The sequence below is a fragment of the Struthio camelus genome, chromosome 2 (assembly GCF_040807025.1).
Source record: "Struthio camelus isolate bStrCam1 chromosome 2, bStrCam1.hap1, whole genome shotgun sequence".
NCBI lineage: Eukaryota > Metazoa > Chordata > Aves > Struthioniformes > Struthionidae > Struthio > Struthio camelus.
This window is the reverse complement of record NC_090943.1, coordinates 128839055-128865905: the sequence shown is the minus strand read 5'-3', so window position 1 is coordinate 128865905 and position 26851 is coordinate 128839055. Positions and strand designations below refer to the sequence as shown.

General features: G+C 35.8%; 1 protein-coding gene across 7 annotated transcripts in view; it reads left to right on the top strand.

Moving 5' to 3' along the window:
- The window catches only part of CRISPLD1 (cysteine rich secretory protein LCCL domain containing 1), a 45134-nt gene extending 18586 nt beyond the window's left edge, over positions 1 to 26548 (top strand). For 5 of the 7 annotated variants that reach the window (XM_009689461.2, XM_068932477.1, XM_068932480.1 and 2 more), the window contains 13 exons: positions 5017 to 5135; positions 5266 to 5398; positions 6945 to 7060; positions 7663 to 7763; positions 8897 to 9076; positions 9169 to 9229; positions 9358 to 9424; positions 10136 to 10266; positions 13812 to 13855; positions 13945 to 14017; positions 16184 to 16259; positions 22905 to 23035; positions 24979 to 26548. In XM_009689461.2, the coding sequence (XP_009687756.1) occupies positions 5017 to 5135; positions 5266 to 5398; positions 6945 to 7060; positions 7663 to 7763; positions 8897 to 9076; positions 9169 to 9229; positions 9358 to 9424; positions 10136 to 10266; positions 13812 to 13855; positions 13945 to 14017; positions 16184 to 16259; positions 22905 to 23035; positions 24979 to 25030 (1284 nt within the window). In that variant the 3' untranslated portion in view covers positions 25031 to 26548. Of the gene's footprint in view, positions 1 to 5016; positions 5136 to 5265; positions 5399 to 6944; positions 7061 to 7662; positions 7764 to 8896; positions 9077 to 9168; positions 9230 to 9357; positions 9425 to 10135; positions 10267 to 13811; positions 13856 to 13944; positions 14018 to 16183; positions 16260 to 19213; positions 19447 to 19543; positions 19682 to 22904; positions 23036 to 24978 lie in introns of those variants that run through there. The other 2 variants (XM_068932479.1, XM_068932478.1) reach the window with 2 other exon arrangements.
- The last annotated feature ends 303 nt before the right edge of the window (positions 26549 to 26851 follow it).

Here is a 26851-nt window from a genome sequence, read left to right as displayed (position 1 = left end):
TCATTGTTTGAAGCCAAAAGTTTGACATCATGTAAACCAAAACAAGGAAATGCTATTAAGACCACAATACTTGCTATTCCAGTGAGGAGGCAGGTTTTATGTATCGATACAGTTGATTTGTTTGTGTTTGTTTCAGCCCACTGTGTGAGCTAGCACAGAAGAAATACTATTAAATAAATGCATTCCATTTAAAGCTAATCCAGCTAGATTGGAATACAAACACTTTAAAACTATCGATGTTTTAATTTCTTAGAATTAACATTCTCAATTTTTCTTCATATAACTTAAATCTTAGTAATTAACTTGGGAAGGAAATGAGGATATCCTATTTTAAATGCTGGAAAAAAAGGAAAACATTTCAAGAAAAATCACTCATATAAAGTAGCTCACTGCTGTTCTTGATCCATTACTAATGGAATGATCAGGTGCACTGGCAAATGAATGGAAAGTCTTTTGAAGTATTTAAGTTTCAGATACGTGTGACTACAGAAGCGGCCTTGTAAAGAATACCTTTAAGCTAATTTCTTCTATGTTAGTAGTGAGAAGGGATTGCAATCTGTCAGATTTGTTTTATAAGTTTTACATTTGTTTTGAGAAATTGATTATCTGTACATAATGTCATTAAAACTTGTGTAAAATTTTTGCATCACTGGAGTTGTCTAATGTAAATTTAAGATAAAGTTTTACTGAGAATTGCATCAGAAGTTATGACATCAACTTCTTTTTTATTAAAAAAATGTGGGAATGATTCTGGAGATTCAGAAAAACTTTTACATGTGTACAGTGTGATTTAGGGTTGTATTGGATTGTTTCTCTCATGATAGAATTTGGAAATCTCATTCCTTCTGCCTTTTTTCTACTGTCTGTAAGAGATAATTGGCATTTTATCCCATTTTATTTTATTTTATTTTATTTTATTTTATTTTATTTTATTTTATTTTATTTTATTTTATTTTTTGTTAAAAGTCTTTAGCAATCAAGAAAGTGACTTGGATCTCTTGGAAGTTCTTTGGAACTGGCATCTTTTTTTATTTCTTGCATAATACTTCCTACATTCTAATGTAATTTAAGAGAGGTTTTATTTCTCTTCTAACTTCTGTTATAGATACTTCAGGAAGCAGTAGCTTTGATGAGAAAATGAGACAGCTGAACAACAAATACTGCAATTAAGGACTTTGTGTCCTACATGTAATTTACATTGACAGGTTTTTTTTTTTTTTTTTTAACATCTGAACATGGAATAGTTTTGATACTTATTCCATAGCACCAAAAACTGAATGATTAAGTAATTAAAATGAAGAAGAAATTAAAATATATCCTTAATCTTTTTGGTGTAGCTGCATACTGTGGACTGCGACACGAAGATACGTTGTTACTTACTTTAAAGTAACTTTGAAATACCTAGATCCAGTAACAGCAGTAGTCATTACTACATATTTGAGCATATTTAAACTCAAACATAGTCTTGATGAAGAACCACTGTTTTGTTGTACTGTTGCAGGTAGATATTTATTTACGACCGCCTCCTCCTCCAAAGAAACAATGGGTCTAACCAAACTTTGGCTGACAGAATAATAGACAGCCTTCTCTGGCAATAAACTGTGCTAACTATACATGTGGTATATCCATGACTGGTAGTTTTTATATCTGGTTTTAGAAATAAAGGATTTAGGTTTTAAAGGTCTGAGAAACAAATGAATGAGCCCTTTCTTCTATGACACACACAGAATTTCCTGAGCAGCTGACTGTTCTGAAGTAACTTTGCTGAGTGGTACATGTATAAGAGAGAAAAACAAGACGTGGCATCTTTTCCTGCTAAATTCAATCCTTATGCAGCAGCAGCTACTTACTGCCAGATTTCTGATGATTTTTTTCATAAAATGTTCTAATTGCTTTTCATCAAAATTTTAGTGATTCAACGTAAATAAAAATTGAGTATATGAAATCTATGCTATGACATTTCATAGCATATTTTTGATAAAATATATATATTTGTATTTAAATTCTGATTTCTGAGACAGTACACGTGAAATCGTATCTCAGATGTTTCACAAAGGCGTTAAAATATGAATTAGTGAAGTTTTAAGGGCCATATTCTTTCTGCAGTGTTATAAAATTGTCAAACTGTTTATAAAAAACAGTTGAAAACTAAATAAGTAATGCAAAATTCAGTATTTATGTATAAAAAAATGCCATGCTAATTAAAACAGTGCATCTCATTAGGCTAAATAATGAGTTTCTTAATACAGTTAAAAGATTGTTCTTTTGGAAAATTTCTTTGATACAGTAATAAATGAAAATTGTCTAACCTGTAGTTAGGGCTAGTTAGGATATTTTTTTTAATTTACATTTTTCATTATAGATACGAAATTTGAAAAATTTCACTTGAAACAAAACTTATTTTTAATCCTCTAATTACTGAGTTTATTATACAAAGTTCAGGCTGCTTAAGGAAAGCAGGTGCTATCAACATAAAATTCTTCGTATATGAAGGGTCTTATTTTCCTGACCCCCGTCTGCCCTCCCTAAGTTGTGATGACCTCAGTTCTAACTGTCACATTACTTCATTTCCACCCTTCCTCTTTGATATTTGACCTGCACCAAAGACTCTAGAGTTTCTGACATTAGACTCGTCATTACGATTGACGTGGAAGGGCAGTGACCAAGGAAGGCTGATGATGTCACTGTCTTGGATGACTCTAGAGCAGAATCATAAATGAAATTGCTCCAAGAAACGTGTGTTATGATGAGACTGAGTTCTTTGTAAGCAACAGTAAATGAAAACCTTGAGAAAAAGAGAAACCAAGCATCAAAGTGAAATAGCTCTGAGAAGCTGCCCATTTTTAAAATGAATTAGAGGTCACTGGTGTTGCCATGAAACTTGTATTTGCAGAGACTTATCTTCGGCTTCAAATTTGGGTTTCTCATTTTCTTTGTGCTTAGCTAATAAATATTCTACCTTGAAAAATACTATTTGACAACTTCAAAATTTCAGTCTGATTCCAGAGTTTTGTTAGCTCTACAGTTACTTCCATATTAAGCAATGTGTTTGTTTTCCTAGGGGATTTGTGGTTAGAGGCACCAGGAATTCATATAAAAATAGACTTTGGGGATTATATCTACCAGTGGGACATATTTAATCTCTATAACATAGTAAAACATGGGGTTATTACCTCATAATGAGCTTTAAGCTATGACCTCTTCTTCTTAATTAATTCTGCATGTTTCCTATGTGAGACAATCTCACGCACATACGCAGATTCTCAAGGAGAGTGGAGTTGCCTCCATAGCTCATGTACGATCCTATTTCTGGATCTATTGTCAGGAATGAATGTGGAGTAGGCAAAAAGTGTCATATAAAACTTCCTGATTTAAGATTAGAATATTGTCTTTTGGAAATTAAGGAATCCTATTGCTTATGGCATTGAATTATTGGCCCAGTAAGGTGAATAGAAAATTCCTACTGTTTTGTAATGTCAGTGGGTTTTGGATCCATACATAGTTGATTAAAACTTTTATTTTTGTCATGACTGTATTGTTAGAATAATTCTGCCATAAAAAATGTTGTAGTGTTGAAGTCAAAATTCACACTTCAAATATCTTACTAGTTAATGATACTGATAATAATGGACAAAATAGAAGAACAGGACTGAAAATAGATATTCTAGAATTAAACTGAGTGATACTGAAGTCTTTATATAATTATAATTTTGCATAACCAAGGGCATATGGGGCTGTTAATCAGTAATCCGTTCAAATAAGTGAAAATGACATGTCAAAAACTTAGAAAAATAAATTATAGCACATGAAAATTATCTGGTTTATCTCTGTACTCTTTGGTTGTAGTAGTGAATTTTTTCCTACAATCCATGTCAGAAAATTGTGGACATCATCTCGAGTGTCTACATGGGAATTTGGGTTTGGAAATATCGATTTATTTAAATAACACAGTCTCACTCTAAGAAACTGTTAGTTTGACCATATGATAAAATAATTGAGCTTCTATCAAGAGATGGGTATATTCTCTGGAAATATTTCAGTTTCCTAACCTGTGTTAGGAAAACCAGCGAGGACTGGTATAAGTCAGTCAGATAGCTGGAAAATATTTCTGCAGCTAGCAGTTAAGAGATTTAACAAGTCAATCAGCAGTATGGATGCTTGGCCAAAGAAAGGACCACTTCGAATAAACCCTAGCTTAAAATAGAAAGAACAACGCAAGTACAACGTGGTATAGTTTTCACAGGAGAAGTGGTGCAAAAGTATGCTTTTGAAAGAGGAGAGAAACTTGCATTTGCCTTTGCCCTGCCCGTTCTTCCATATCCCTTAAAAGATATTGCAATAAACAATAATTCATAATCTGTGTATTTAACTTGTTGTAAGCATGCCTTTATAGACAGAAGTTCCTTCCTCTTACTGATGTCGTCAGTGCCTCCCTTTTTACCAGCCTAGCCATAAAAGCAATAACAGACAATCTTACTGTAGTCTTCACATTTTTTGTTTGCACTGTGTGTTATTTCAACACCAGCTGCTTATAGAAAAGGGAGAGAAAATCACTTTCATTTCAAATAAAGTATTGGTTTAGAGGAAATAAAGCCTTATGTTGAAAGTGTGTTGGATAATACCCTTTTGGCTAAGCAAAGTGCCTTTTACTAAAAAGAAACCTCACAAGACGGAAAATGCACTTGATTTAGCTTGGGAAGTTGAACTAAGCCTTTCGGTTTCAGATTTGTCTTTTATTCACTTCAGCATGTCTGCATGTGTTTTCCGGAGAGAGTGCTGTGAGGGGATTAAAACTTTCTATCTTGGTAAAAGCATTTCTATTTCTTATGCAAAACGAATGGGGCATGCAATTGTAAAGTCTCTCTTTTTTTTTTTTATTTTATCTTTTGCCCCAGCTGCAGAAACTTAAAAAATAGACAGGCTTGTGTGCTGTTGTTTGTTTGTTCTTTTTAATACATGAAATACCCATCAAATATTTCTAAGAAGATGCACTCTTTCTTTTCTTTTAAACTTCAGACATGGGATACAGACCTGGAGAGATCTGCAGCATCCTGGGCTGAAGCCTGTCTGTGGGAACATGGGCCTGCAAGCCTTCTTCCATCAATTGGACAAAATTTGGGGGCACACTGGGGAAGGTAGCTGAAGATACTGTTTTATATTATATATGCTTTTTGAAATTTCACAAAATTTGCTTATTACTTAAAGGAAAAGTAATAGAAGTTATAGCTTTTTAGTGATCTAACAGACTGTTCCTGGTTTTCATAGGTATAGGCCTCCAACGTTTCATGTCCAAGCGTGGTATGATGAAGTGAGAGATTTCACCTATCCACATCCTCATGAATGCAACCCATATTGTCCTTACAAATGTTCTGGTCCTGTTTGTACACATTACACACAGGTATGTGGGTGGGTTTGGTTTTTGTATGCTGAGTAATCAAGATCTCCAGTTAGGTCAGCGAATGATGCACAGAACTTATTAATATCACAGCATTAATCTTATAGTATATTCCTTAGTGCAAAAACACAAAAGGGGCTTGTGGTTTATTACATTTCATAATTACAGGCATTGGACGTGGGTGACATGGAGTAAGGTTGTCATAGAAATCTTTAGATTTCTGCCTCATGAATATCACTTCCTTAAAAGGGTTTAATGAAAAAGCCCACAAAACCCAGTACTAAATGGTAGTACTCCGTGCCCTTTGCACAGTCTACTCTCAGAGCTGGCTGGTAAGTTTGTGGTCTTCCATTTTGGAATATGCGGAAGAAGTTACAGCGCATAAAAACAAAGTTTCCTTACATGAGTTCATGAGAACATACAACAGTTATAACATGTTACTTTAACTTCAGGAAGTTTTTGAAATTGTGTAAGAATTTCTTTATTTGGTACTCCTGAAATCTAATGTATGTAGTCCAGATTTTTTCAGAGATGGGAAGCACATGATCCTCAAATGATACTAAAATCCATGCACAATTTTTTGTATATTACTAGAAAACTTCAGAATTATTATTTTTTTACTTTTTTATTTTCTATGTTTGTTTACTTGTATATTTTACCATTGTACCTAATTTTAAGACACAGTTAACTCCATGTTCTTGTTCACCGTTTTGATAAAAATACCTATATAATTGCACTTTTCCATCATATGCGTCATATACATATATATGTATTCACATGCGGTATATATACTGCTTTGTGTTAGTGATTCTGTACAGTACCTACCCCTTTAAAGTCCTGAGTGAACTAAACAGTTCACTTCTCTTGAATTAATATGTTTGCCACCTGTCAATTTTGGTCTACTATGACCATCCTAGCCTGTGTCTTTCAGATCATTTTGAGATTTCTGCAATAAAAATTGTTTCAACGGATGATTAAAGGAACACAGCCACCTTAGACTGCAATCATGTGACATCATATTAATTTTAAACCCTGTTACCTATCATAGAATCAATTCTTTTTGATGTATGAAGTTTCTTTATGGATTTTTATGTTACTTTCTTTCACTAACACCTATATATTATGTCACTCTAAACAACCTAAATCTCTCTGGGTTCCTGGACTGTGCTAAGAACTTCAGGGCACAGGAACCTAACTTCTTGCAAATCAAGATTTTGCGTTCGTTTTAATTCCAAAAATCTGCTCTTCGGCTGATATTTTGTAAATACTTGCAGTCTGTTGCACGTTCCGATACATGCTTAGATCAGTTGTTGTAAATGAGAGCCGTATCTTTTCTGTCAACATAAAGCTTTTCTTTCCAGTAAGGATATAACTGAATGGCCCCTTGTCATTTGTAGTAATGTTACTTCTACGCCGGTTATGTTTATAACAGAGGGGAATATAACATCTCTTTTGTGATTTGAGTTTATAAATTGAAGTTTTTAGACAATTTTGGTTTTGTGTTAATCAGCTTTGATTTTCACGTGTCTTTCTCTTTTCTTTCCCGTAGGTTGTTTGGGCTACAAGTAGCAGAATAGGTTGTGCGATTAATTTATGTCATAACATGAACATCTGGGGACAGATTTGGCCAAAAGCAGTCTATCTTGTGTGCAATTATTCTCCTAAGTAAGTAGGCTGACACCCAAAAATATCTTGAGGGCGTAAAGTACTTTATAATCCAGGAAATAATCCTAGAGGAAATCAGTCTGAGTTTTCTATTTTTTGTACTGCTACAATGTAAAGTATTGTTCGGAAGGCAGCCTCAGCTGCACAAATACTCTTGTGATTTTCTAGAGCTTCAGTTTTCTGGCTTGACTGTGTATTAGCATTCACCATCAGCGATCTTCATTGTAGTGTGATATTTGTGTGGATAATAAATGAATTTGCCCATTGTAACTGTAAGGAATGTGTAACGTGAAGCCTATAGTTAAGATCAAATTCTATAGGGTATTTCATTTAAGAGAGTGAACCCTATTCTCATGTAGTTGAGGAATTTAGTCTTACGGTGCAATGCTGATCTAAAAAGGTCTCACAGCAGCAGTATTTTAGTTTCTTCCTCAAGGATTTTTCAACAGCTTTGCGGATTTGTGTGTTTGGTTTATCAAAACAACATCATGCCCTAGGTGCCCACTGGTTTTCACCATTTATTTGTTCACATATTAAATACTATTTAATATTAATGTATACATTGCTTGCTAATATGCTTGCTAATTGATTTTTTTTTTTAGGGGTAACTGGTGGGGTCATGCTCCTTATAAGCCTGGCCGCCCCTGTTCTGCTTGTCCGCCTAGTTTTGGAGGAGGTTGCAGAGAAAACCTTTGTTACAGGGGTATGTACTCTTACAACAGTACAGCTATAAGTGGTCAGAAAAACGTAACCTTTTGCATTCTTCATTATGCTTTAAGACAGTGGAATAGAATGTATTATCTGTGTGCCCAAAGAGCTGGCAGGGGCCTACATTGCTATGATGCATGAGTTTATGTACTGTCGCGTGTGAGACTGAGCCTCCCTGAAAGAAGTGGAGCGTACTAAACTCCTGCTGACTTCAGTGGTCATTGAGAGCCTTTAGTACACAAAGACACAGACTTTGGCAGTATGCTATTTATATCCCTTTCTATAAATAGTTGACGTCTATGCAGTGATTTGTTTATAGGGAAACATGTTAGCTTAATGACATAGCCACATGCATTACTATAACCAAAAGTCAAGAACAAGATAAGACATTATTAATTAAACAAAATATCAACTAGGATGGTTAATTCCCTACAGTTTTCATGGTTTTAGTCTTTCTTCCTTCATAGCATTGAAAAGTTCCGTACTGTGAAGCTGCTATTTCTTACTATTTTTCATACAAGTAACTTAGTCATTTCTGTTAATATTTTGGAAAAACAGGATTATTTTTTAATATATCTTTATCTATTCTTACAGACCATAATAGCCCCACCGGTGTGCCCTTGTAGCTTCCTTAGGTTTCTTAGTTAAGTAAGAACTGTAGATTTAATGATGAGCATTTCAAAATCAGTTACATTATATATGAATAAAAGGGCCTAATTTTCAGATGTACATTTTTAGGAAATTCGCTCCTTTAATTACAAGTTAACTAGGAGCTTGATAAAACTCTTTTCAACTACTAATAGAAATATCACCTTTGATCTGTGGATTTTTCTGATGGCATAGAGAAGGTGCTAAAACAAGAGTGTTAAGAACATTTTCATACCTGAGATGTGCTATCTGTGCCAGAAAAATTCCTTGTTTGGTCAGCATCAGAAAGATACCTGAGAGGTATTATTAAGCTTGAGCGCTTCCCCTCATGAAGCAGTTCCTTGCATTCTTGTGCATATTCAACCACCATTTTATGAGAACAAAGCCGTGATACCAAAACATGGCAAAGGATTTACATTCCACAAAAATCAGGATATTTTTTGCCTGAGAAATTACTCTTTGGCCCATTTTCTGAAACAGAGGGTTCAGAAGGACCTTATTCTCCCCATGAACCAGAAGAGGAAACCAATGAGGTTGAACGGCAGCGATCCAAAGCCCAGGATGCAACAGCACAAGGCCGACCGAGGACTCATTCACCTTCAGGCTCCACAGGCAGTGATGACAGTGAGAAAAATGAAGTAATAAGCACACAGCAAATGTGTAAGGAATTTGCCTGATTTACAAGTAGTCAACAAATTTGAATTATGTAGTATCAAATTCATTACAGTGAAATTGCTTTTTGTTTGTTTTAGCTCAGATTGTTTCATGTGAAGTAAGGCTAAGAGATCAGTGCAAAGGAACAACTTGCAATAGGTATGGTTAATTTTACGGTTGTCATCTTGAGATTATTTTAAAAGTCTATACCTGTATGTGAAATATTTTCCATTTTTGTAATCCAGAGCTATGTTTTTGTAAGACCAGGTCATATTTTATTTTCGCAGATATGAATGTCCTGCTGGCTGTTTGGATAGCAAGGCTAAAGTTATTGGAAGTGTACATTATGAAATGGTAAACATTTTTAATTGAATTTTACCAATAGAATGTTTAAATAAATGTATTTTTCATTGCATTAGTAGCTAACATAGCATTAAGAATGAATTTGAAGAAACCAATGTCCAAAGAATGAATTTGAAGGAACCAATGTCCACCAAAAATAAAATCCTACACGAAATGTTTAAGGTTGCACCAGACTATCTAAGTTTGCCTCTGCTGTTCTGCATATACTGTCTGGATGTACTTCATACGTCTTATAGTTGTACATAAATAGAATTTGTATGTCCAGATGTCCACAGTGTCAATATGTGAAGTGCAGCTTAAGGAAAAATACAGCAAGCTGTAGGTATAATCATATGAAGTCCTTTAGTAAGATGGATCTGCTTTTATGAACTTACTGCCAAGCTCAAAATGTACAGTTCTATACCTATATTATGTTGTATCACTATGTAGAACTGAAAGAAAGTATAGGAAATAACAGCTGCAGTGAATGAATGTATTTTGTCTCTGAAAAAGGCAAAGTGATGTTTTTTTTTCATTTGGGATAGTACCTGTCCTGACCACAGGTCAGGTATAAAACAGGTATAAAACTTAAGGGACTATCTACCTAGGTTTAATGACAGAAACTTATGACTGTAATAAAAAAATGAACTTTTCAAATTAAATTACAATGGAAAATAGTATTTTGCCTGATATGGAACTGTTTTTTCCCCCTCTGTTTTTCAGCAATCCAGTATTTGTAAATCTGCCATCCATTATGGCATCCTAGACAATGAAGGTGGTTGGGTTGATGTCACTAGGCAAGGAAGGAAAAATTACTTTATCAAATCTTATAGAAATGGCATTCAATCAATTGGGTAAGTTTCCTTAAAATTGCAATATATGAAAAGTTTTGCACCTGCTTCTTTTTTATTTCTTATAAAATACATCACAATAATAACGCTTTGGCCTTATTTCTTTTATCACAAATAATATGAAAATATTATGAAAAGGCATTTTGAAATACAGTTACTGTATCCATCTTGCAGGTTTAGCCACTATTTAATGGCATACAGAAAAGTGACGTTATAGTTAGGCAAAAGGAGGTAAAATAATTTACTAAGTTCCTTGGTCAGTAAATTAGTATTTATAGTTAAATAATGTCAATATTTGGAGTATTCAGTTAATTCAATTAATTAAAAAAGCATAGATATATAAGAACTAGTACATGCTGACATTAAATCAGAGTTTTAATTAATTTGGTCAAAAACTGGGTAATATTTTCAGGGTTAGCCCATGTACACAGTAATCTATGACGATAAATTGACAAGGCAATAATCTTACAAAGTTATTTTTAGAAATGACTCACTTGTACTGTGCCTACAAGCAATATGAGCAAAGGATAAAATACATCTCTTCATGTAAGTGTTTGATAATTTCATTAGAAGACACAAGTTACACATGATATCTTGCTCAAGTGTTTTGGATAACTTCTGCATTTGCCAATGATGGAATAATATCAAACACTCTGGAAGCTTTATTTGGAGGTGTATCAGAGTGTTTGGGTGCTTGCCCAAGGTCTGGTCAAAACTATTGTATGCAAAAATTGATGCAAATACTTTTTGACAGGGTAAAAGAAAAACAAGAAAAGCAGTGCATAAAAATGGAGAATATCTGCTCCACTATTGCGAATCAAAATTATCCATTGATAGGACAACAACAGTAGTAGTATGCACAAATCTAAGATATTACTAGTATCTACAAACTACGTTTCGCTATATGCTAATGTATGCTGGAGAACTGTGCACCACCATACTTATTTCTGCCTGTCTTATGTAGTTAATGTATGTTTAATATCAACCTCAATGAAAACAGAACTTTACTGAGCAATGTATTTGGTTGAGGTGAGAACGCAAGCGTACAGGAGGAGGTGGGTAATCGTTAGGGGCTGTGCTCTCGTTCCGCACTAGGCCAACCAATGCCAGAATTTTGAGGAAGTGAAGGCACGTACTTTAAAGGTCTTCCTGTTTTAAGAAAGTACCTTTGTGCCCAGGAAGTACAGTTTCCGTGCCTGTGAGCCTAAAGAAAGGAAAAACTCTTGGAAATTTGAAACCAATACTGCAGTCACAAGTGGCTTGCTGTTCATCTTATAACAATGCTATGACATTTATCTAATTTCTCTTTTCAATGGATTCACCTAATCCAGGGTAGAGAGAAAGACTGGCCAGATAGCCAAAGTTCAGTGGCTTAGCATTTGGGCTACCTGAATAGCAGTGCTGGCATTGACTATGAAATACATCTTGACTGTATAGATAATGAGGTACTATGAGCCAATTTACTTACAAACATAGTGATACTTAAACTTTAGAAAATATTCTGGATGGAATGAATTAATTTCCCATCACTTGAAATCTCATCTTTTGGTGCTGTTGTGACAAAACCATGAGAGTGTCTAGTCTAGAGTGCGTGTTTAGCACCTATTCCCTGAGACTCAGAACTCAGAGTGACTTGCCAACAGTCAGTTTTGTTTGTTGTGCATATGGATAATAGACCTGTTATATCACTGCTGAACAGTTGTGGCCATTTTGGTTTTGATATTCGGATGTTGCAAAATAATGTTTTAGATGCTTTATGAACTGTTTGAAGGACCAAGTCTGTACCTCCTATCTATGAGTATATTTCAGTGAGTTCCTGCCACTGTGTGTGTGCACACATGGCACAATTCTTCATTAATCTCCTACAGTATTTATGATTCCACTCTTTAGAGTAAACTTAAAAAATACTGTGATCAGGCATCACCATTGTAAGTGCATAAATTGTAGTCTTTGCAGTAAACAAAGATAATCCCCAGAGTTTTCATAACTCTAATAATCTGTCCTTCAAGCCTGTACTGTGAATTCTGTATTACCTCATTATTTAGACTTACTTAAAGTACCTGTTTGCTACAGAATGCAGATGCTAATTTACAAGGCTCTCTGTAGTCAAGAGAAGAGACCTGGAAAAGGCCCATCATAAGACAGGTGACACCTGCAGGTACCTGGTTCTCACCAGTGTCCCTAGAGGGAGCCGAAATTCCTAGCATAAACCAGATGGCTATTTAATGGCTAGGTGAAGTGAATCTCACCTCTGCTTTATATTGCAAAACTTATTTGTTCTTCTAGACTTTTGTAGGGCAGAAGAAAGAAATCAGTAAGTAGAAAGACAGAAAGGTGAATTTCAGTGCAAGATAACAGCAAATACCTAATCTTCAGACTTAAATGCAGGATTGCTAATACAGCTATTTTTCAAATGTTGCATCATCAATAATAGAAGATACCATTTTAAGCACGTTAAGTGCTAGATGATGTTAGCGTGTGAGATTGACTACTATGTTTTCTGCTTCCTCTTAACATTATCTCAACTAGCTAATCAACTTTAGAATATGCGAACTATTCTCATATTACTGCTTTAAAATGCTAACAGTACAGTTTTTTTCATGATATGGACCTAGGGCAACATAGGTATGAGCTAAGCTGGTGAAAACAAGTTGGAATGCAATAAAAAGGAACTGTGAAATTGGTGGATCATACAACTAAATAAACCAAGGCAAACAAACAGTTTGCAAACACAGGTTGCAGTGCTATGGGTAACCCAGGAATAATTTGCTCGAAAGGTGAACAGGGAATCATATCCTTCATGATTATTTAGTAAATATCTTTATAGACATCAAAAAACATCATCACCTTCTTTTTCTTTGCAAGTGAAAATATTAGAATCGAGGGCTTATCCGCTGACATAAAAGGAGAAATCAAATAGAAGTGTTCACCAATTGCTGTGTAATAGCTGAACATAGATAACTGACCTTATATAACAACAAGGAACTGATGCATCTGGGTATCGTATAACTACTAAAGAACCAGACTGTTATGTGTTATACTGGGTTTATAATGATAATGGTGATAAGCTAACATAGAGCAAGTTCCAAAAGTAAAATTGATTCAAAATTTTCTGAAAAGGTTTGTTAGGATAAATTTATTTCAGGCACGAAGCTGTTTGAAGGGATGAACCAATAGGGAGGAAGTGAGCGGTCTCTTTTCTGCTAGATGGGTGCTTCCGATCAATTCTCAATCACAGGTTTTGGTTGCTATAGTTTGAGAGACAAATTGATGCGTAAGTTGTTGCTAGCAGATTTATTCTCTTAGCAAACTAAATTACACAAATAGCTTAACATACATTCCTCATTTTCAAACACAGATTCATCGGGAATATAAAGTAAAGGTATCACTTGCAGTAGATTCATAAACAGGGGAGTTTTGCAGTGAGTAAACATGTTTGGGGGTAATGTCTTGAATTTATTCCTAGATTCAATAATAAAAATTCTCCTAGCTAAAAGGAAATCCATGAGTGATGCTGTTAACTGACTATTTCTGTTATTTCTTCTCAGAAAATACCAGTCTGCTAATTCCTTCACAGTCTCTAAAGTAACAGGTTAGAATTTATTTCTTACAGTCATAATATTACTTTGATTTTTTTCTCAAATAGCACACATTTATTGGTTTCTGTTTTACTTTCTTCAGTTCAAGCTGTCACCTGTGAAACAACAGTGGAACAATTATGCCCATTTCAAAAACCAGCCTCACACTGTCCAAGGTAAAATTCTTTAAATATTTTATTAATTTGAAGTGCTGCCATATTTTCTGTCAGAGTTACTAATTAACTACAGCTGTCATTGACAAAGGTGACAGCAGTAGCTGTGCAGACCTTTGAAAATGAGGCCAGAAACGTTTTACTGATATTTAAGTCTTTGGTGTAAGCAGAAGGCCAGGTAGGTAAAGGTGATCTGCCTATAAAGATCTTTGACATATCATAGTGAAATAGTCATTGGTTAGACTGAAGACTGCAAAGAAAGATGCATTTTTCTGTGTCATTGGGTACTACTAAATCGATGTACCTTGGGCACAATACACTTGACTTCAGTTTATCCATCCGTAAAACGGATGTATTAAAAAGAGTTGATGCAGATATTTGTCACAGAAGTTACCAGATTGTTTGAGTATTTTGTTTTTGCAAAAAAAAAAGAAAAAGACAAGAAAAGAAAAAAGAAATAGATTGTTAAAATAGGGCATGGTCTACAGGTCAGTAAACAACTTTCAGTTAAATATGTGTGCCGTTACTTTGAAGCCTACATTTTCACTCATTGAAAGAAGCCTGTGCCTCAATATTTTGAGGAAGGAAATCAGTAACAGTTCTTAAAGCAATAGATGAGTCAAAGGTAAATACACTGTAGCATGATTTACCGCAAGCTAAGCTGGAGATATCCACAGGAGTACTTTCATAGCAATCCTACAGCCAATACAGGAAGCAAGCACAAAGCCAGAACTGCTAGGAAAACATCCCTTCATGTAGCACTTGGGTCCATGGACTTGTTTGGTGTTTGGCTATGACTCCTGCTTTTCTGCATGGAAGATGTGTAGAAATAAGTGTAGGAGTGGAATACAGGAATGGATAGATAAAATCTCGTGCTTCTATACTTTATTTTTTTTTTCTTTTGTTATTAAAAACTAAAACTAGCTTCATTAAGAGAAAAATAAAATCTGTTTTTAAGAAAATTGAAAAAAACCCCTCACATTAAAAAGGCTGACTAATTCTGATGCATCAGTTTAAAGAACTTCACAGCAGCAGTGACAGCATGACTGTGCATGCTCTTAACATAATTCTAGAAGTGTAGTCTCAAGTTGTACAAGCAGTTGTCTGCCATGATACTGATTGTACAACCTCATCTTTCCCTCTTACGTCCAAATCATAAATCAGCAGGTCTTCAAAGCACTATCTGACGTCATAGTTCCTTTGGAAAAAAATCTCCCTCAGCTGCATCAGCCTGTTTCGGTTGCCCATCTGATAACACTGTTGCATGCCCGAGGGCTATGACATGCTGAATATCAGACCGGAAAGTGGATAGCATCCCGGGGGAGAATGCTTGCCCAGGGCAGTCACATGTAGGATTGTTTCAAAGCCATTAAAACATGACCATTTTTTAAATGAAACAACACAACCTCAGAGTAAATTTGGTACTTTAGTGGCATTTCCTTATTGTAGCATACCGTAATTACCAAACAAGATGCTTGCCACCTATTCTAGTGTTTGCTTCCAGACTGTGTTCCCGTGCATTTAGAGCTAAGGCAGGCATGAATCAGAGAGTTTTTCTCAAAGAAGGTTAACAAAAAGGACCGAAATAAAGATGCCATTTCTCTCAGTAGCTCTTTGATCTGCTAGAATCACTTTTAGGAATCTCATTCCTAACGTTTTCATTTTAGCCACAAATATCAGCTATTCCTCCTCACTATTACTAACTTGCCTTGCCTCAGCATCTTACGTCAGCATTGGTTTGGTCATCAGCATCATAACAGGACCAGGCCTCATCCAGATATATTTTTCCTAAGAAAGGTTTTCGTCTCTACAGGTTGGATAGGATGCGGTACAAACATCTAATAATACAAAACTATGACCAGTGTCTTTTCCCACGGACTTTTCTACTGACCCTCACATATGTTGAACAAGGTGACCACCTGGTATTCCAAGGGAAAGAAGACAACTAGACCCACTGAAATGTGTTCTCATGCACTTTTAAAAATGAATCTCAAGTTATATCAGCGATATTTTTTGTCCTATGATATCAAAGACTCCAAAGCTGATAGGTAGGGTCCTCCTGTATGCGTCATCAATTTGATTTATACTTAGTAATGCTGAAGTTGAATATGATATGGTAATAGTATATCATTGTTCATAACTGCCTGTGCTTTATTTTCAATATTACAGAGTGTATTGTCCTCGCAACTGTATGCAGGCAAATCCACACTATGCTCGTGTAATTGGAACACGAATTTATTCTGATGTAAGTAATGTGATTTATGTTACGTCATATAATGAAATGTGAAATCCTATGAAAAGCTATAAAATATAGTAAGATATAACATAAATCGCTAGTCTTCTTCCATACACTAATTTTTCAAACCAAATATCAAACAGAGATATACTAACAGTCTTTATATAAAGTTCTTCATTTTCAGAGGCTCCCATTTAAGTTAGTAGTACTCAGCTGCTGAAGATATGGAAACTTATTTGGAAACTCAAGGTCTTTGGAAACTTCAGTAGTCTCTGGACCCAAATTTTCAATTTTTGATCAGAGTTCCTACTGATCTGTTCAGCATTGGCAATGTATACTAATTTAAACTGTTGCTTTACCTTTCCTGATGCAACCATAACTTACCTGAGGATTAAACTAACCAAAAAAATTATTCTGAAGATAGATGTCCATAGTATCATTATTTTGCAAATTTCTTATCTGTGTAGAGAACTATATATTTGTAGCAGAATTTTGAAATGTTTATTTAAATTATCTGATGATGTCTTCCTATTTGGTATTGACTAATACTGCTTTTTTATGTCATTCTGTTTTTTAGTCAACTTTTTTTTCTGCAGTACTGTCTTTTCTACATCATGTTTAGTTCTGAAGTGGACAGAAAGAACTAAATGATCTTATTTTATACCTCTCTTTTGTCATCTCTCTATGAAGAGGATACTCTTGTTTTGGTGTCCTGATTGGATAATTCCACAAAGCAGATAGCTTTTTGTGATGTCTATGCAAATTCTTTTGGCTCAAATATGCATATCTATGTATGCAGATGTATGTATGTATATGCATATGACTACTTGCACAAGTATGTAGGCCACATCCATTCATGTTTTTATGAACAAGAGTTTGCTTGCACAAATATTCATAAAATAAGCATTAACAAATTTTAAAATGTCACTAATGCAAAAAGATATGTTAACAAAACCATTCATACAGTATTCATGAGATTCTAGTTGAACATTTTCTTTTCTAGCTATTTGCCTGATCAGTCATTGTATTCTTAAAGTCATTTAATATTTTACTGCTACTTCCTTTCTCTGTGTTACTGAAAAGTAATATCCTTTGATTCATCACAGAATTTTTGCTTTTTTTATCCTCTTCTTTTTTTTCGCTTTGACATTGCCACAAGTATCCCTAACTCAATTGAATCAAAAACCCCATTATTTCATCCTCCATTCTTGCAGTCTGTTAGCTATTATCTCTTTGTCTGTGACAGATAAATCAGAGCCATAGTTCGTATAGCTGGCATCTATAAATGCATGTGTGTGCGAAGTTTTCATGTAACACCCATCCTCCCCCCTCCACAGATTCTGTTTTTTTTGTTGAGCCCCTTTTGTTTCTCTTGTCTTGAGGTAGATTGCAAGCTCTTTAAAGCAAAAATACAGCTCTGTTCTGTGTGCATAGTACAAGGAGATCCTTTCCTGAATAACATTCTTAGGATATAAATAAGAACTATAGTAACTGTCACTCTTGGAAGGCAGAAGTACAAATTACTCATTCTTCTTACGGTCCAAAGACATTGCCATCTCTGTGCTTTGTGTCCCTACTGGCCTGGCTGCTGGTAGTTTCCACATGGCAATGCTTTGTCCTGTTGGGAGACCAGGAAAAAAAAGATATCCTGCTTTCCTGTGCTGAGGAGTTGGTTCCACTTTTCAACTTTGGTTAATCCACTTTGTCTAAAACCTTCTGAGTGTTATTTCTGGAATTTCAACATTGTGTCATGCCAACGAGTATTTTAATAGTATTTATATTTTTAAAACACTTTTCAACATCACCTCGTTATTGAAATAAAGTAAAAAAAAAAGTGAAGAATTGAATCAGATCAGATTTGGTGTGACTGTTAGAACGCTCTTGTAGATGATCTTGCAGCACCTGCCTATATGGAGGTTGTCCTTTGTTGTTGCTCTTAGTCCCTGGATTGTTGAGGTACCAAAATAAACGTATTTACATAACAAAGGGAGCATTTTTCAGTAGCGAAGTTAATAGGTTCCAAATTATTTCACTTACAGAATTTTTTGTTAAAAAAAAAAAAAGGACACACCTTAGATGTGACTATGGTACAAGTTCTTAACCACATTCCAGTTTGCTTATAGGAATTTGTAAAGAATTTAAGTTATATATTTATTCTATTGTTTTCACAGTAGGAAGCATTTTACCAAAGACAATCTCTTATTAATAGTAAATATAAATTATGGTACTGATTGAATAATTACGTAAAGAATTGAAGCTCTCCTTTTGGCTGGTACAGATCAGCCTAGGTCGTTTGTCTATGGAATTTGAAGGAGTTCATACTATCTGAGGATTTTGGCCATACTCGTTTTTGTTTTAATAACCATATATGGAAGTATTCTCCTAATTCATAATTCTCTGCTGCAGTAAAATACACACATTATGATAGAAACAAAACTATAAAGTAGTTCTATAGTCCAGTCATGTTGGGGGAGAGAGGCTTGTGGTTAAAATGCCTTTGCAGATAATGCTATGCTGTGGTAGATATTTGGTATTTTGCTGAGTAGCTGAAGAAGGAAAATAATTAAACAGCTTGGTGTTCAGAAGCTCTGACCTGTTAAATACTAACAAATTTCAAAGGGTTCACAGCACAGCAATAAAGCAGGGTCATATAATGCTGCATGAAATGTTTATGTTAACTTAAAAAATAATGCTTTGTGTGTCCTTCAGAGTGAGTTTATGAAAACTAAAGAAACAAACACAGATCTCTGAAAAAGACTTCCAGAGACTATTATAAAAGACTGCTGATACAAAATCAACTTACCAATACCATGCTGAAATTTAAGGTAGACATAGGTATGAAATTCTGGTTCTGCTTAAATTAATGGGAGTTTCACCTTAACACTTTATTCAAGGCAATGTGATCAGGTTGCTCTAAGATAATTAAGAACAGCAAATGTTATTTGCGTTCTGATTCCATTTAGATGAAGAACTCTGAGCTAAGAGAAGTTTATGAACACTCAAAACAGATAATGCGTTCTCCAGAAGACTATATTCATATACTTGTTCATATTGGTAAAACTATATACATTTATTTGTCTGTATTCATATGACTTAATATTTATTATTTTACACTCATGTTTAATTGTTCACGTGTGCGTAAAGTGTGCACGTTTACACTCCATGCTTATCCACAAAGCAGCATTAGAACGCCAGTTTATTTTTCATCTGAAAGCAATCTCTGAGTTGACCTTATCAACCCAATTCCTCTGTGACTTCTAACTTTTCATTCTGTGTGATCTTCTTGCCTTTAGGTTTAAGATGTCGCACAATAGCCTTACCACCGTACTTTGGAGGTCTAGTGGCCAGCTGTGGTACCAACCTTACCAAATATTCCATCTTCTATTGGAAGTGGTTTCCAACAAGTAGTCAGCCTCTTCTGTCAAAAACTCCAGCCTTCTGCTTTCTTTTTTACTTTACCAAAAGCTTCCTAATGACATTGGAACAGCCAGTATCTTAGTTGCCCTGAGCTGTAGTTAGGAAGGTATCTGCCTGTGTAATCATATATAGAAAATGTACCCTGAGGGTTGCAATTACAGAGGTTACAAATTATGATCCTCCTTTTTTCTGAATTGTGGCTCTCAGCTTTTTTTTCATATATCCAATGTCTTTGGAAAACAGAGTTGCTACCATATTATAATATAAGTAATTAATAGTGGTCTTCTGGTGTTCTTCACTGTAATTAATTGCTTTAAATATATTAATCACCACCTCTTCTCTTTTGTCTCTTCAGGATGTACATTCTGTGTTACAAATGCCATCTTTTTTTCCCTTGTGTATTTAAAATTGCACACAGTCTGGTCTTTAAGCACTCCCATAGTATGGCAACATAAAAATCACTGTAAGCCTAAAAATAGGGAGACTACTGGTGTTAAGAATATAGCAAAAATCTTGCAGCCTTGGGAGGAGGAAGAGAAGAGTACTGAGGAACATAAACTGCATCCTTTCTGGCACGTTCAAAAACTGAAGCCAGCAATGTGAAGGGAAAAACTCAAAAGGGCCTTTGCTAAAGAGTCTTTGCATAAGCATTTTCAATCTTTACTCTTAGAAATACTGTAACATTAAAATGCAGACTATGTAACAGTAACAGTGAAACTGACAACTTCTGTGGTTGGAATAAAAGTAGGAAAATAATTGCTATTTTAAATTCCTGATTTTATATAGCATTGAGATTACAAAATAGCTACAGTTACAGATATAAATTATTCCAATTATAACTGGAAGAAATGCAACTCCTGTTTAAATAGTGGTCTGTGCGACCAGCTATTGATATTTATATTGGCTAAATTTTTAAGGTTGGTCGAGGAGAGACCTATTGCAGTGAAGACTCTTTTTTTTTTCCCACAAAACAACTTGGTTATAAGTGGAGATGCACTGTAGCTGCAGCTACAATTTACAGAGCTGGGTAGTGAGGCAGACTGGGACCTACATTCTGCAGTATCTGAGAAGTTTCATTCTTCTGGCAAGTTTTACTGTGCTAAAAGTGTGGTGGGAGTCACAAGCTTAAATCGGTTATTTAAGTCAACATTATCGAGATTGTCACGGAGCTATTCTTCTGTTCATGTTATTTGTGCTACTTCTTAGTTTCATGAGAAATGAATGACTGGAGAATGTAGGTTTCACAGAATCACAGAATGGCCAAGGTTGGAAGGGACCTTGGGAGATCATCTAGTCCAGCCACTGCTCAGGCAGGGTCATCTAGAGCACGTTGCCCATGACTGTGTCCAGATGGCTTCTGAATATCTCCAGGGAAGGAGACTCCACAACCTCGCTGGGCAACCTCTTCCAGTGCTCACTCACCCTCACAGGAAAGAACTTTTTCCTCATCTTCAGATGCAACTGCCTGTGGTTCAGTTTGTGCCCGTTGCACACTGGGCACCATGGAGAAGAATCTGGCCCCATCCTCTTGACACCCCCCCTTCAGATACTTGGACACATTGATGAGATCGCCTCTCAGTCTTTTCTTCTTCAAGCTAAATAGGCCCAGCCCTCTCAGCCTTTCTTCAGAGGAGAGATGCTCCAGTCCCCTCATCATCTGTGTAGCCCTCTGCTGGACTCTCTCCAGCAGGGCCAGGTCTCTCTTGTCCTGGGGAGCCCAGAATTGGACACAGGACTCCAGGTGTGGCCTCCCCAGGGCTGAGTGGAGGGGCAGGATCACCTCCCTCCACCTGCTGGCAACACTCTGCCTAATGCACCCCAGGATGCCATTGGCCTTCTTGGCCGCAAGGGCACATTGGTGGCTCATGGTCAACTTGTCCACCAGGACTCTCAGGTCCTTCTCTGCAGAGCAGCTTTCCAGCAGGCCAGCCCCCAGCCTGTACTGGGGCATGGGGTTATTCCTCCCCAGGTGCAGGACCCTGCCCTTGCCTTTGTTGAAATTCAGGAGGTTCCTCTCCGTCCATCTCTCCAACCTGTTGAGGTCCCTCTGAATGGCAGCACAGCCCTCTGCTGTGTCAGCCACTCCTCCCAGTTTAGTATCCTCAGCAAACTTGCTGAGGGTGCCCTCTGTGCCTTCTTCCAGGTCATTGATGCATATGTTGACCAAGACTGGACCCAGGACTGACCCCTGGGGGAGCCTGCTAGCTACAGGCTTCCAACATGACTCTGCGCCACTGACCACAACCCTCTGAGCTCGGCCATCCAGCCATTTCTCAATCCACCTCACCGTCTGCTCACCCAGCCTGCACTTCCTGAGCTTGCCTATAAGGATGTGATGGGAGACAGTGTCAAAGGCCGGACAGTGTCAAAAGCCAATCTCTTTCATTCAGACAAAACTCCCGTTAGCCCCACAGAGAATTTAGCATTTGCAAAGTTTGTGGAATTAGCCCTGATATTATAAAAGTTCTTCTTTTGAAGCAATTAGGGAATCTTCACCTCCTCTGACTCTTTCCTCACTCTGAGTTAAGGAGCTAAAGCTGTTAGTCTGCCATTAATCTTCTGTCACAGCTAAGGAATTATTTTAGACACCCATCTTCTGTTTGATGTGCACATTTATACATTTAACCTCGTTACTGTTTGATATTTGCCTGTGCCTTGCTTCAAATATGGATCATTTGACTGCTGTTTGAGGGTTTTTTTGCATGGGAATGGAATTATTGCAGTCTGTTCTGCAAGGAAATATCCCTGTAGAGTGGGGCAGCTTACTTTGGCATAGGACATCTTCCTAGAAAAGTATGATTGCAGCATGCCTTTGCTGTTCTACTATTTGACTCTGGGTGGAGAATAAACTATATTTCCTGTTGTATAATAAATCATAGGACTATGGTTTGGCTTCCACTGCCTCTCTGCCATTGAAGAAGTGAATGCTTGATAGAGCCTTTTGTTTTGAAAGATTCAAAAGTTAGAACTTTCCTCTGATACTTAAACTAAAATTGCCTGGAATAAATGATGTTTGGTTTATGCTGCAAAAGATATTTGAAGAAGCACTGGCTGTATTTCCTATGTACTGACCTAATTCCTATGAAACTGATTTAAATGCTGTAAAATATTATATTTATTGTATGTTTAATTTTATAAAGTTTCTAGAACCGAGGTTAAACATCTCTGTTGATTTTTCTTTCTAGTTTTTGAAAAAAAAGGTGAATGTAAACTAAATCTCTCCTCATTCTTTCTTAGATGTCCAGTATCTGCCGGGCAGCAGTGCATGCTGGTGTAGTCCGCAACCAAGGTGGCTATGTGGATGTTATGCCAGTAGACAAAAGAAAGGTGTACATTGCTTCCTTTCAAAATGGAATATTTTCAGAAAGGTACAGAGCCCATTTTAAAAGACTACTGATTACCCTTCATCTCAATAATAATGCCACCTTTACAAGGTCTTGTATTATGTCTGTTTGTACCTGAGCAGTACTAGAAACCAAGCAGATAGGCCAGCATAGGTGATTTACAGAGCTTGTGTAACAGCTGCAGTGACTTGGGGGAATGGTGGTAACAGAGCTGCCTGTCTCCTCTAAGCTCATAAATCATTACTCTTAAAAAGCTGCTTATGAAATAAAATAACCCCTTTGTTTATTTTGCTGATTCTGTTGTAACAAACAAAATATTTGATAAGAAAGTTGCCTTTGCTTTCTTTGGGATTTTTTTTTAATTAGCATTAGTGATTTATTTTACCTGAGTTGGAGGATCCACAACAGAGAGATACTTTTTAGCTGGTTCCAGGTACATCAGTTCATGATGAAATGTTCATTACCAGTTTACATAGTATTGAAGCCTTAAGCCTGATTCATATATGATGTTAGCAAAACATTTAAACACATTTTTTCACTTCTGTTTGTTTTTTAAATAGTTTGTTTTTAGTAACATTTTTTTCTGAAACACATGGAGATGCTGTGAAAGTTCACTGGAATTATACTCAGTTTATTAATACAGTCTGTGATGATAGCACAAGGCTGCATACTGCAGATTAAATTAAGCCCCGAATGAGCTGCTCGAGGTTTTTACTAGAAGAAGAAGAAATGACCTTGAGAAAGCTCATATGTGACTAAAGCTAATAATAATTGCAACCTCTTGAGTTGTAGGCTTTCTGAGAAAGTTGTGCGGGGACAAAATCTCTGAAAGTTTATTTAGAGAACTTGGAAGTGGGAAAAGAATAGAGTTTTTTTCTTGTTTTTAGTAACAGTGTGTGGGGGGGTCTTTCCCTCTTTTCCTCACAAAGCTTAGAAAAAAAGCTAGAAACTTGTAAAATACAGATTTTATTTGCTTAGCATTACTTCATTTACATATTTTTGGCCTTTTCCCCGTGACCATCCAGTTCCCACAGAAAGAGTTCTTCCTTACTGATACTTTTGTTCTCCATCTAAATCTCCTCACTGAGCAGAGAAGTAGCCAGAAAAGGCTTCGCAGATTGAGTCAGTATTTGCCCTTTACAGTCTCGGTGAGGTTTAGAAGATCAGTGGTTCGGAGAGCAGTCCCATGCAAGTTTTCCGTGAGGCTGAAGGCAGTGGATTGTAATACAGTTGCAGACTTACTCTTTTTCGTTACATCCTGTCTTACACTCCCCTGCATTTCCCTGTCCTTGTCCGATATGCCTCATGCAGGGTTTGTGAAGGGGAAGAGGGAAAAACCATGAGACTGTTAAATGTGACATGCTAGTTCAGCTCATGACAACGTTCTTTTCGTGATGCTTCATTGCAGATGCTTTTCCTTTTTATTTTGTTTTGAAGTTAGATATTTATCAGTTTAGAAAGTTATCAGTATTTTAACTGCATTCCATTTGTTTTTGTAAAATACTATTTCTCTGTAAAAAGTCTGTCCTTCAGTCTGTCCTTCAGCACATAGACAACTATGAACAAGCAATCTCCTAGGTCTGCAAGTTAGATGTTATTCAATATAGTTATTAAAATGGTGACCATAGAATGTATGTATTGTATGTTTTTTGTTTTCCTTTTTTCAGTGTTTTTTGCCCCGGTAGAGCTTTATTATTTAAACTAGAATCCCTCATCACAGTCAAAAATGTAGCATTGTTTGGAACTTTATATGTTATGATTATTTTTGTGATAAGCTGCTTGGAAGAAAAAATTAACTTTTTGTTAGTTTTTGTTTGTTACAGCTTTTTAAAATTTCTTAGGTAAAGTTATGAGTAGTCTCATGAGAAGAGTCACCGGACTCTAGAATTGTATTTAACAATTCAGAAAAGCTGTCACTGGAGTGTTGCAGTCTTAAAAATAACATCAGGAATGTTTTTGTGTTTCAGTTTACAGAATCCTCCAGGAAGCAAGGCATTCAGAGTATTTGCTGTTGTTTGAGTCTAGTAAGTAAAATGTTTAACAGGCAAGCAAAACCAGAGCGCATAGAAGAGAATAATAAAGGTCATGTCCTATAATTCCTAAAATTTGTATAAAGGTGTAACATTATTGTACAGAAGATACATACTGCTATCCACCAAAAAATTTAAATTACATATATATCTTTACAAAAAAATCTGTAAAAGTAAACATGGGAGAAAAATTCATTTGAAAATCTATAATGATATGTATCTATATTTTGAATCCTGTGTTAAATATTGCTATATTTTCTTAGCAGTTACTCCTATATGATTAATTCAAAGCGCATAAAGGTTCTTTATTTTCTTCATCTGATCATATTATTGTATGGTGCTTTATATATGCCACTAGGAATAACCTTAAAACTATACCATGGGGAGGCCTGATTTTTATTTTCAGTGTACATAAAAGAAGCCATCCCCGTAATTCAATATAATAAATCATGCCTTAAAGTGAAAAAAATATATATATTAACTTTGTGATGATTTACGGTAGCATTAGCCATGCAAACATAAAAGAAGAGCTAGACTGTTTTCAATTTCACTAATCATAACAAGTACAAATGCCTATTTTTGAATAAAATGGAAAATATAGAGAAGTCTTGGGTCATATTAGCATGTGTTCTTCACAGAAATCTTTCTGAGAGAATGGGCCGTTCACTGTTTTATTCCTTAAATATATTAATAAATAAAATGTTTATTGGATGCTGCTAAGCTTTTTAGTTCAAATAAATAACCAGTACATTAAGGCCCAGTTCTTCACATATTTGCCTACCTGCGAGAGAGAGAGAGTAATTTACATAGTCTTTGAAAAGCTGAACGTAAAAGATAATTCTTTCATATTGAGAAGCGGAACACATGAGGAAATTAAGGAATAAACCATCAGTTCCGCAATCTCTGCTTTACTTTGACCATGTGACTCACTCTCTTTACTTAAATGGGCTTCAGCAAAGGCGTAGAATTGTACGCATACATCAAAGTTTGCAAGTTGGAGGCCTTGAACTGTAGATGGTGTCTGTATGCTATACGTAGATATGAGGGTAAATGTTCAAGAAAAACTTAAAGAAAATGGTGACAAAGGCTAACCTTGCTCCTCATAACCTGGCAAATACTCCTGCAGGCCGGGAAGTATAGTGGTACGGAGCCCAGTGATGATTAAGTCATTTGTTGCTTCACCATTTTTTACAATTCATTTATGGTGAACAGCCTTGTGCATTAATTTTACCATATTATGGTATATGAAGAACATGTAATGGTGATATGATGTTTCTTTCTATGAAAAGTGTATTGTGCTTTAAGACTGAAAAGCTGTTAAACTATTTTTGGTAATTTTGTTTCTGTTGTTGACTTTATTTCTTTCCAACATGTAAACTTATTGATATTCTTCATGTTTCAGAGTACTATATTCTGCCTTCTGTTTCGCTACATGTACTACCTCATGTAGTTAGGCAAGCTTTGATAGTTTTTTTAATCTCTTTTGAATAAAATTAATTTACATAAAGCACATTTGACAACCTTTATTTTTGGATTGTATGTCTTACCTCAAGAACTAAGATAGCAGCCACACAGTATTTACTGTTTTTGCTGACCTAAGCATTACAAATGTCTTGTAGGACCTAGCAGTAGGCTAGGCTGAGGTTTTTAAAAGCTGAAAAGGCAATTTAGGCACACAGCATCCATTAATTACATTGGGAGTTTTATGAATAAATCTTCTAGTTGTTTTTTCAAGTTTTGACCAGGATATTTGGGAACAGATTGTTTTCTCATTTTAATCCAGAACGCTGTGTCAGAAAGTGACTGTAAA